The 12,375-nt window shown below is 33.8% G+C and overlaps 2 protein-coding genes across 7 annotated transcripts in view; one reads left to right on the top strand and one right to left on the bottom strand.

Annotated features, from left to right (window-relative positions):
• The window catches only part of LOC118204316 (protein FAM32A-like), a 44,905-nt gene extending 40,597 nt beyond the window's left edge, over positions 1-4,308 (top strand). For all 3 annotated transcript variants that reach the window (XR_015042624.1, XM_085822118.1, XM_085822117.1), the window contains one exon: positions 4,044-4,308. Coding sequence is in view for 2 of the 3 variants with exons in the window: in XM_085822118.1 (XP_085678244.1) it covers positions 4,044-4,112 (69 nt within the window). In the remaining variant the exon portion in view is untranslated. The remainder of the gene's footprint in view (positions 1-4,043) is intronic.
• Positions 4,309-4,935: 627 nt separating this feature from the next.
• LOC118179410 (uncharacterized) overlaps positions 4,936-12,375 on the bottom strand; it is a 48,104-nt gene continuing 40,664 nt past the window's right edge. For all 4 annotated transcript variants that reach the window (XM_085822112.1, XM_085822114.1, XM_085822113.1 and 1 more), the window contains one exon: positions 4,936-5,110. In XM_085822112.1, the coding sequence (XP_085678238.1) occupies positions 5,084-5,110 (27 nt within the window). In that variant the 3' untranslated portion in view covers positions 4,936-5,083. The remainder of the gene's footprint in view (positions 5,111-12,375) is intronic.

Genomic DNA, 12,375 nt, shown 5'->3' with positions numbered 1-12,375 from the left:
TATACATAATCCTCTTTGTATCAAACGGCACTTGTATTTAATCTAATTTGTACTTTTTCTGATTATCTTTATTAAATGTTCTGTGGTGTGGAAAACAAAGTTGGAACTGTTATTTAGCATCTTCAACTCCCCTACTACATATATATAATACATTTTTATTTATTTATTTTTTTTTTTTGTTAAAGTTGTTCTGCAGAGTAAAATTCTGCGCGGAATTTTATCTTTTTTGAGTTGCTTTAATGTCATGTTTTGTTTGTAAGATATTGAAAAGTTTTGCATGATTTTTTTATTAGGATAATTAATATTTGTATTAAAGGATATTGCTTATTTCATTGTAATTTTTTTATACGTAATAACGTTTTTTTATGCAGAGTAAAATTCTACGCAGTTTGTAAATTTAACGTTTGGTGTTCCCTTCAGCCATTTTCCCGGTGCAGTTAAAAGCCAGACGACTAAAATATATTAATATTTAATTAGGTATTCTAAATTTTATGTTTTTTTTGGCTAATTTCATTTTGTAATTTTCTTAAACTTTGTTGTCAAAATTCTAAATATATGGAGGGAAAGCTTTTAGTCATCAAAGCATTTCTAAACACAATGAAAATAAAATAAATAATTAATGCCAAATAATAAAATTAATTAATAATTAACTGTAAATTTAAAATGCATTGGCATGTACAGGCAATGCAGCAAAAAGCAAAATTAAACATCTTGCTCTTCTAGGTTATGTTTATGATTCACTCTCTTTTCTTGATTATGTTTACGATTCCTTCACTTCAGTATATATGCAGATTTGATATTTTTGATGAGAAACCTCCTTCCTTATCCCTAATACTTCATGTGGTCATATCAGCTATTTATGTGTTCTGTATTTTGACTAGTGAAAAAATGAAGTTGTGTCTGTAACATGATGAAATAAGAGGCTAAAAATTAAAAACTGAGAGATGTGATAATAGACAGGAGATTTGGCAGCTATGTAATACTATTTAACTGATAAAACAATAAACGTCTTTATGTAATTTGCAGCATTTTTTGGGTTTGCAGATTTTTTTATACTTTGATAGGATTACACACTATTTTGAATGCATCATTTTACAGTGAAAAGTCGTTAATTCGGACCTCAAAACTACAAACTTTCTGTGCACGCGTAGCATTTACGCATGCGCGTAAGACCTTTACAGCTGCGAATATACATGTGCGCAAGCGCATAATACGTTTACGCATGCGCGTTTAATGTATAATGGTCAGTATAAGCTAAGCTAAAATTATCTAATTCAGTTAATGTTGCAGATAGCGTTGTTCCTTAATCTTCGAATTGGATCCGGCTTATTATTTTTTGCAGACTGTTAGAGCAGTTTTATAAAAGTAAGCTTGAACTTTCGATTATGTCAAATAGAATTTCTGATATATATTTACTAATAGTAAATGATCTATAAAGCGAAGGTATGTTTTGAAATTCGAAATCTGTTTATCAATTTCACGCTGCTCTGCGGCAGTGTGTGGAGGGAGAAACGCCAACGCCGCGGCGCGCAATGAATTGGAAGTTGATCTGTCAGCACTATCCTTATCTTCAGGGCAGATGTTTTTATTTTATTTGGCTTATAATTCCTTAGTAAATGTACTATTTCATCTCGATGTACTCCTTTGATATGATTTAAATCAAGTTCCTTATCATTATAATTTGCTTCCAATAGTGAAGAAAGTGACAGAGAGGTTATTAGAAACGAAAACATTTCGATTGTTAAATTAGTCGGTATTCTCGACACAGCAATTATAGGACTTGAATAGCGGAACTTTGGAACTAAACTAGAAATTATGTCTGTTTAATAGAATTAAAGAGAAAGTATTATCACATAAAACGAAACAACTTACATTGAAAGAAATGTTTAATAAAGTAAACAAATAAATATTAAGCTTTTTCTTTTTGTAAATTTTGATACCCTTTAGATCATAATTGTTCTTTATTTCATAAATTACGGTTTCATATTTTTAATTTTGTAATTTCTGCATGCCATCTTACCAGATTTAAACTGATGATCTATAATCCGGAATCGCCGAAGTCCTGACAAGTCCGGATTAACGACTTTTGACTGTATTAAAAATTATTAATATATGTATTTACAGAAAGTGACATCTTTCATAAGATCGATTGACTTACTGAATTATGATAAAGCACAATAGTATGTAGGAAGGGGTTCCTTCATAAATGATTTTTTTAAGAGAAACTGGTGTTTGTGTTACAGATGAGAAAGGTTACAGAAAAATCTCATGTACCCAACCCATTCCATTGCTAAGAGAAGAAACTGGCACAAACATACCAGTGTTTTGTGCTTTTAATTATTGGGCCACTGCTGGACTACATTCCTCGTAAACTTCTTGTTTCGTCATATTGGAATTTGGAGATGCCTAGATTCCAGAGTTCTCTGAGATTTTTTAATATCTTGGATGTTCCATAAATTTATAGGAAGAAATGTGTGCACTTTTTGCAAATGTGACTGATTCATAAGGAGAATCCATGCAAATGGTTTTATGGGGTTTGGGGGGGGCTTGCACTCTACTTCTTCAGATTCTAACTGAACATCTGAAAGCTGATAAAATTTGAATTTTCACAGTGTAAAATGTGGATTAAAAACATTTTTTGGCAATGAAAATTTTTTACTTTCATTATAAAAAAAATAAAATAGGAGATTATGGCATGGGATTAGCGACTATTATACAATAATTAATATCCTTCTACCGAAGAAATTCTTAATTATAAATATCTGGTTGTAACTAAAGTTTTATTTTGACAAATAGTTATGTTACAATATTTTAAAAAAAAGGGGGGGGGAGATTTAACCTTTTATATGTTCTCCTTAATCTCCCTTATAGTTAGGGAAATATTATACTCATTATAAAAAATAAAATATTAAAGGTCTGAACAAAAATTTACCAAGATATTTCATTTTAAAGTGGAATATCATATTCATTGGCCAGGTACAAATTGAAGAGCCAAATATCTGCAATTGTAACTAAAAATGAAATATCAGCTTAGAAAATTGGTTTTTTGATGCTGACAGATTTTTGAAGTGAGGAGAGCACTTTTATCAGATTATTGTAAAAAAATATTGATCAATATAATTTTTTTAAAAAAAAGATATCTTATTCACAAAATTTGTATCTAGAAAAAACTGGCAGGCTTTAATATTAGCACATAGACAACTTATTAATGCATTATTTGCATGAATTGAAAAATAAAAACATTTCTTGTTTAATGAATTTTTTTGCATGATTGTTAGATAAAGATTATCAATTAAAATGTCATAATATTAATAATATAATTATTAATTACCTGTGCAAAAATTCTTTTGGCAGACCAGTTGTAACAAAATTATAAACCAAAGAATGCTACTAGAAAATTAATAAAAATTGCTAGTAGATAAATATAATAATAATTCTATTAAATATGGTATTTAAGGGGGAACAAAATCAATGTAATTATCTAATTTATTTACTAAATGACTCCTCAAAGCAAGTTGGAAATAACATCTGATATGCCACATTTTAAAATTAAATATCTCAGTCAATTTTTGTCATATTGGAGTCAAATTTTTTGTGTTTTATTTTTATTTTTTTTTTGTAATGAGTGTAAAACCATTCTAAATACATGTATATAGTCCATCTAACCTGTAAAAGGTTAGATTTAATAGTCTTAAATTTAAAAGTATAATAAATTCAAAATATGAATATTTGTGTCATTTAAAACATTTTTGTAACTGGAAGTATGTGTCTCTGACCAACGTTAGCAAAAATAAAGGCTTGATAAAGACTTTTGGAAGCACAGAGTATATTGTGGCTTGTGGGTTTGTAAAAATTTTTGTTTTGATGGATTATAATTTTTACGTTTCTTCACATCATAAAAACACATGTAAACAGTAGATGCAAAAATGAGTATCTGAATTCACTAATGCATGTAATTATCTGCATTTCACATTTTTATACTAGATAAAATTATACATTCATGGTGGTTAAGTTATTGTCCTTACAAAACTTTTTTTTTATAGGAATTCAACCGTCATCTTGATTCTTTAACAGAACATTATGATATACCAAAAGTCAGCTGGACCAAATAATATTTGGGTTGCATACATGAGGAATTTTTATCACAGGGACCCTTATGAGAGACTATCTTCAATCTTCATTATTTCTGAATATCAGAATTTTGACTGTTAATTCTGTATGTATTATAAGAAGCAGTTACATTACATTTAATAATCTTGTACATATGTATAATTTCTTGAATAAAATGTTGGGTCATCTCATAAATAATGTAGTTTTTGTTATTTTTCAAAATTAAAATGAATAAAGTTGTATTTTTGATCTAAAATACTTTTTATCCTTTACTAGTTACTCAACAGTTAGATGCAGTTTTGTTCCACTATGGTTTGCAGAGTACTGTACAATAATTGTTAAAATCAAATTGCATGTTTCAAAACTTGCATGACCACTTGTTTTTATTGCTTTGCTATTTATCTCATCCCTGACATTAAGTTTAGACCAAAAACGTAAAACATATATTATTTTTGCTATCGTGTAAAATATTTTACAAGTGTCATGAAAATTTTTGAAACAGCCTGTCTAACAATTTTGAATGTAGCGATGAAAATGAATAATATAGTTATTTTTAGAGATTAGGCTAATAGTGAACATAAATTAAAAACATATAGGGATTATAAAGAATAAAAACATGAATCACATTTTATATTTCATGCATACATAACTGGTGGTCACATTCTTGTAATACTTGTATTATGGCCATTAAAGTATAAATAAGTTAAATTTAGTTTCTTGTTTAAAGTTAAAAATTATACTTTTCATAAATTTTTTAAACTTGTTAATCTCTTAAATTATATTAAAGGATAATAACAGCAATATTATAACAGTAACATTATAATATTTATATGGTAGTGTATACTTAACAATTTATTAAATTGATTACATAATTCAAATATGTGCAAAAAGTTAAAATACAAAGAAGTGATGCTTGTTACACAAAATTAACTTTTCGTCTCTTGTTTGCCAGACCAGATCTGATTATTTCTCATTATTTTCTGATACTTTGTTGCAAGTCCTGCAAAAATAATAAAAGTAATGCTTCTGAATTGAATAAGTTTAGAACTTTGTGGACTGTTAAGCTGATTAAATATATGGCGAACTCATAAAGGCAGATAGAGGGTCCAAAGTAAACAGACTTTGTAAAAGAATGTATATGTGGATATGGCACGTTGAAGTGGTGTAACATGCTGTTGAGTGATAAGTTGTCGTTTTTCATGCGGATTTTGAGTGATATGCATCTCTGTATGAATGTAGAGCTTGCTGATATTCATTTTATCTGTGGGGCTAAGGACAGAAAAAAGCAGCAGCTCAAAGAAACTACTTAGGAATTATTCTGTGTGTCTCTTTTGAGTATCTGTTTAGCTGCAACCTCAGTATGTTAGCAAGGTTCATATTCATGTAGTGATGCATATCACAGGAAATGCTGATTTAAGCTAGCATAATTCTTTTTATCTACCACTTAACAGCACTCTGCACCACCTCAACATGCCACTTTCATACAAATCTGCTTATTTTGGCCCTCTACATGCTTTTTTATTTTTTAATCACCGTGTGAAATACTTGGATCATACAGAAATGATTGACACAATGGGTCTCATAACGAAACTGTTACAGTATGTGAAGAGAAAACAAGTGAAATAGACACAAGGGGGCGTGAGCCACTCATAATGCATAGATGGAGCTGGCCGCAAGCGAACGGTATTAAATCAGCACCCGTCCCTTTCACCGTCATCAGTGAGAGTGTGAACAGCAATGATGGAAGGTGATTATCATGGTCAGTGTTGGACAGTGTAATTCCTATGGAGGGAAGGGATAGAGGGTAGTGAGATCCATTGTTGCATGGTGTTGGCGTGCAGAAACAAAGCACCCTCAAGCCATACTGTATCCCGTTGGTTAGCCAAGTTCAGAAGTGGAGTGGAGACTGTAACCAAAGGTATCAGCATGGGACAACCAGCAACATCACATACAGTAGCAAATGTGGCTGAAGGTTGCATGAAGGCACGTGGATTTGATCATGGCGAACAGGCGCATAACATTCAACAACATGCAGGAAGAGACAGGGCTTACGCAAGGAACATTGCAGGCGATTGTGCATGATGATCTGGAGATGACAAATGTGTATGCAAAGTGAGTAGACCTCGGACTACACCTTGCTTGACAACATGAAGGACACAGCAATTGTCCATAGGTGGTGCACCAACACCCCCACAGACTGGTTTACCAAAGCCCTTCGGAACTTCTCACTAAATTTCTGTTCTAAACTTGAATACAGAAAATTTGTTTCATGCTAATAAGAACATTTTATACATAATCTGAAAGAGAATACTTTGTGGATAGCATTAATATTATTTTTACATATGTACCTTTGCAACTATCATAATAAAAGAGCCAAATTTTCAGAAAGTGCCAGACTCTGGCAACAACGCTCATAACAGTTGTTAAGTCAAGCAACACCACCATTTTCATATGTGTTCTATTTTTTTGTATTCGAATGGTTTTTATACACAAATCATGATATTTTTTTGCCGTATACTTAGTTTTAAAATATCAGCTTGTTGAATTTGCCAGCAATGCAAGAAAATACAAAATTTGACAAATTTGTAAATTTGTAAAATTAAATTGTCCAACATCATTTGGGTAATAAAATTTGTAAAATTTGACAATCATACAGAATTTTGCTGAAATTTTTCTAAAGGGAACTGAGTGCTTCTGAGCTACAGAATGCAACAAAGGTGCAAAATGGATTAATGAACTGTCAGCGATTCAGGAAGTAAACATTCCGCGACATTACTTCCGAAAGACTAACAAGTCTGAATTGAGAGAGATTCAAATGCATTGCTTTACCGACGCAAGTCAGAAGGCATATGGAGCTGTGATATACCTGCGATACGTCACGATGGACAGTGAAATAGGAAGTAGTTTTGTCATTTCCAAAACCAGAGTAGCTCCACTGAAGAAGCTGTCCCTTCCAAGATTAGAGCTGATGGGGGCGCTCATCGGAGCAAGATTAGCCTCGAATGTCAAAGAACAGTTAGAGAAAAGACTCCAGATGAATGTATATTTTTGGTCAGACTCTTCTGTTACGTTACACTGGATAAAGGGCGATTTAAATAAATGGAAGCCATTCATCCAACATCGAGTAATGGAAATACGAGAGAAAACATCACCTGAGTCCTGGAATTATTGCCCTGGAGATGAAAATCCAGCTGATATGCTGACCAGAGGAACAAAAACAAATTCCACGAAAGGAATAACGTTGTCTGAACTACGAAATAGTAACGTGGTGGCATGGACCTAAGTGGCTATTACAGAGCATAGATTCGTGGCCTAAACTTGCAGAATCAGTAAGAGATTTCAAGGATCATGAAGAGCTTGAACTTCGAAGGGGAGCTGTAGTGAACTCAACAGTCACAGGTGAAAATTCCATTAAGAACGAATTCATTAAAAGGTATTCGTCATTCAGCAAATTGATTAGAACTACTGCGTGGTGTTTAAGGTTTGCAAACAACTGTAGAACCAATCCACCATTAAGAAAAGAAAGTTTTTTGAGTGCTTCTGAACTACAGAATGCAACAAAGGTGCTAGTCAAATGTGTATAACATTCTGAATTTCAACCTGAAATTAAGTGCCTGCAGTCGAAACGCTCAGTTCCAAGTAATAGTAAGGTTTTATCCTTAAATGTATTTCTGGATGAAGATGAACTTTTACGAGTTGGTGGGAGACCAATCTTTCAGAAGACCAAAAACATCAACTTCTTTTACCCAAAAGACATCATTTCACTGAATTACTCATAGATTATTATCACAAAAAATCTCTTCATTCAGGCGTTCAAACAACACTTTCTCTTATTAGACAATTATACTGGATACCTTCTGGACAAGATAGACACGTTATAAGTAAATGCATGACGTGCTTTCGAACAAGGAACAAACCATAAACCAAATGATGGGAGACTTACCTAGAGATAGAGTTGTAATAACTAGACCATTCGAAAAAATAGGATGGACTTTGCAGGTCCAGTTATCACCAAGCCTAATTTGAAAAGATCTAGAGTTACGTTTAAATCATACAACACGATATTTATTTGCTTTAGTACAAAGGCTATTCATCTAGAAGTAGTATCGGATTTCTCTACTGAAGCCTTTCTAGCATGTCTTAGAGGTTTATTGCCAGACGATCTAAACCATCCACTGTTTGGAGTGATAACGCTACGAACTTCAAGGGAACGAAGAATGCTCTTGATAAACTCTTTAGAATTTGTAGATCGGATCCTATTCAGCGCTTTAGTTCCGAAGAAAGTATAAAATGGAGATTTTTTCCTCCTTCCTTCCTGCATTTTGGTGGATTATGGGAGGCTAATATAAAATCAATGAAGAGAATTTTGACAAAGGTCGCGAAAACGACAATTTTAAACTTTGAAGAACTGTATACATTAATTACACAAATAGAAGCCTGCTTGAACTCTCGACCTCTATCACCTATTTCGGCTGATCCAACAGATCTTCAGCCTTTGACTCCAGGTCATTTCTTAATAGGAGCTCCACTTTTGTCGATACCAGAACCGAATAATTCTGTAGATTCTTTGACCTTGTCTTCTAGATGGACTTTAATTCAAAAACTTAGAGCTAATTTCTGGAACCGTTGGAGCGTGGAATATCTTACTCATTTGCAGAACCGCTCAAAATGGAATCAAGTGAGGTCCAATCTCAAGGCAGGACAGCTAGTCTTGTTAAAGGATAAAAACAAGGCACCCATGAAGTGGACACTAGCTCGCATCGAGGAGACCTTTCCTGGTCCAGATGGACTAGTACGAGTCATAGACGTCAGAACTTCAGATGGAATCTTTCGCCGAGCCGTCTCCAATATCAGTCCACTCCCATTTCCAAATGATGTTGGACAATCGTCCAATGGGGGCCGGGATGTTCCGGTTTGACTAGAAACTTTCACTATGCTGATGTTCCGGTTTGATTTTCGTAATGGTGGATTGGTTCTACAGTTGTTAGCAAACCTTAAACACCAGGAACAATGAGGCAATGTGTTTATAGATAGCAGCTGATGCTGAAGGTTGCCTGAAGCCGAGTCTCCACAATTCTGTGTTTTTTTGTGCGTGTTTGTGAAAACTGGTTGCTGTCTACTTTGGAAGAATAATAATGGGGGAGGCACAGAAATATTTGAAGAATGTTGGCAACCGCCGTTGATTTCCCTAGCGCATGCGCATGATAAGCGAGTTCTCTGCTGCGTAACACTTATACTTAGTTAATAGGTAGTTAGCAAAAGTCAATGGTGAGTATTGCATGATAGAGAGAAGTGCAAAGCACTGTGTAATATCATGTTTCTACTCTGCTGTTCAACGTCTTCATAGTTAAAATAAATGTTTGTCATGTATATCGAAGACGTCATTTTATTCTTCATAGGTTATGGGCCCAGGTAGCGCTTAACTGTGCAGCGCAACTACCATTGTTAAATTTCGGCAAGCCAAGCTGCGTCGACTGAAATGAAAATGGCGACGACTAATACAGTGTCAATTGAAAAGCTAAACAAGGACAACTTTGATACGTGGAAGTTGCAAATGGAAGCAATACTGATTAAAAATGATCATTGGGACTATGTAACTGGGAAAATTCCGAAACCAGAACCTGGTGATGAAGAATTTGCTAAATGGAAAACTACTGACCAAAAAGCACGAGTGGATATAATTCTATCCATCTTACCCAGTGAACTTCCACAAGTAAAGAATTGTGTAACATCTCACGAACTGTGGCGTAAATTGCATTCTATTTACGAATCGAAGGGACCAGCTAGAAAGGCCACAATTCTAACAAAATTGCTTTTTACAAAAATGAGTGATTCTAAACAAATGACTGTTCATCTAAATGATTTTTTCATTCTTGTGGACAAACTTAAAGAAATGGAAATAAACATTGCGGATGATTTGCTTACAATATTGCTTTTATATAGCATACCGGACTCTTATGAAAGCTTTCGAATAGCAATCGAATCTCGTGATGAACTGCCTTCTCCAGAAATGCTGAAAATTAAACTGTTGGAAGAAGCTAACGCTCGCAAAAATAAAGATTCATCGTTTTCTGAACCACAACATGCATTCTATTCAAAAGATCGGGAGTATACTCAGCAACTGGTTCCTAAACTGAAACCAGATAAGTCTGCAAACCGAAGACAGTATCCAGTTAACTACAGATGCAACTTCTGCCATATCTATGGGCATAGAGCATCGGAATGTAGGAAGAAAAATAAAGAAACTAAAAGCAAACGCCTCAGTGAAACTGCGATGTCTGCAGAAATTTGGAATTCCTTGGAGCGAGAAAAAGCCGTAGCATGCACTAATAGTAATTCTAAAGACATTTTTTGTCTGGATAGTGGTGCAACATCGCATATGTGTAACAGCAAGGAACTGTTTCAGGAAATTCACGAGGTAGGTGATATTTATGTTAAATTAGCTGCTGATAAAACTGTTAAAGCTATTGGAAAAGGAACTGTTAAATTTAAAGTTTGCATAGGTTCTAAAACTGAAAATATCAAACTCAAAAATGTATTGTGTGTACCTGATTTGAAAAATAATTTAATCTCAGTGTCTAAAGTAACTGAAAATAAACTTTCAGTAATTTTCAAAGAAAAATGTTCTCAAATAATTAATTCTAATAACGAAACAGTAATTTTAGCTAAACGCGAAAATGATCTTTATTTTGTCATGCCAATATTTGAATCTGTATCAATTGCTAAAGAAATAGATCAGTGGCATATAAGATTTGGCCATTTAAATGAAAATGGTCTTAAAAAACTTCAAATAAATAACATGATTAGAGATCTTTCTTTTTCTCAAAATGACTCTCTTTCTACTTGTAAGGTATGCATTCAGGGTAAACAAACCGAAACCCCTCTTCCAAAAGAATCTGAATATAGAAGTACTGAATTGTTGAATCTAATTCATTCTGATTTGTGTGGTCCCATGAGAACTGAATCAATCGGTGGATCATTTTATTTCGCAACATTTATCGATGATCTCGATATGTTCGTGTTTATTTTCTGAAATCTAAGGATGAGGTTAAAGAAGCTTTCAGAAATTTTAAAGCATCTTTTGAAAATAAACTTAACTCTAAAATCAGAATCCTGCGAACCGATAACGGGCTAGAATATTTAGGGAAAGACTTTAATAAATTTCTTAATAATGCGGGAATAAAACATGAGCACTCCTTACACGCCAGCCCAGAATGGCGTCGCCGAAAGATTAATTCGCACTTTGGTTTCAATGGCGCGATGTTTGTTATTGCAATCCAATCTGCCTCAGAAATTCTGGGCCGAAGCCGTCAATACCACTGCTTACATTCGAAATCGCTGCCCAACGCGAGGTTTAAAACACGAAATAAAAACACCTTATGAAGTGATGTTTGGCAGAGTACCTGCTGTCTCTCACTTCAGAACCTTTGGCCAAAAAGCATTTTCTCTAAATAAAAGGCCAAGAATAGGCAAATTTGATATTCGATCTAAAGAATGTATTTTTATTGGCTATTCTGATGAATCAAAAGCGTATAGACTTTGGGATCCCGAGGCATGTAAAGTGATAATAAGCAGAGATGTAAAATTCATTAATGAGTTTGAAAACTGCTGTAATAATCTGCCTTTCGCTCCGGAGGGAAAAATTATAAATAAAACATGTTGTGAAAAATCATCACCTCTGGACGGTAGCGAGTCGCCACTTAAATCTGAAGCTGAACCGGAAAGCGGAAGTGATTTAGATAGCGAATCAATGCAACCTATCCTGATTAAAAGGGGGCCTGGTCGACCCAAGAAACTAAAAACAGGTTTGCCAGGAAGGCCTAAAAAGGAATATCACTATACAGTTGTAAATAAAAATGAACAAACTCAAAATGTTGTTGAGGAAAGCATTAATCCTACGGTGCAAGAAGCATTAAATGGACCATATGCTGAAAATTGGCATAATGCCATGCTGTTAGAATATAACTCGCTTGTTCAAGAAAAGGCTTGGGAATTAGTAAACAGACCTGAAAACAAGAAAGTTATTGGTAGCAAATGGGTTCTTAAATTAAAATATAATCACGACGGCACTATCGAAAAATACAAAGCTAGGCTAGTTCCTAAAGGGTGCACTCAAATCCCTGGTCTTGATTTCACTGAAAACGTTTCCCCTGTTGCTAGATTAAGTTCCAGGAGAACAGTTTTAGCCTACACAGTAGAACACAATCTCAAAGTTAGCCAAAGTCAATGAGTATTGCATGTAAGCGAAAAGTGCTAAGCGCTGTG

The sequence above is a fragment of the Stegodyphus dumicola genome, chromosome 8, assembly GCF_044657685.1.
Source record: "Stegodyphus dumicola isolate Sdum_Otavi_A_Nest chromosome 8, ASM4465768v1".
NCBI classification, from domain to species: Eukaryota; Metazoa; Arthropoda; class Arachnida; order Araneae; family Eresidae; genus Stegodyphus; species Stegodyphus dumicola.
The sequence above is the reverse complement of the archived record's forward strand: the minus strand, read 5'-3'. Positions and strand labels throughout refer to the sequence as shown.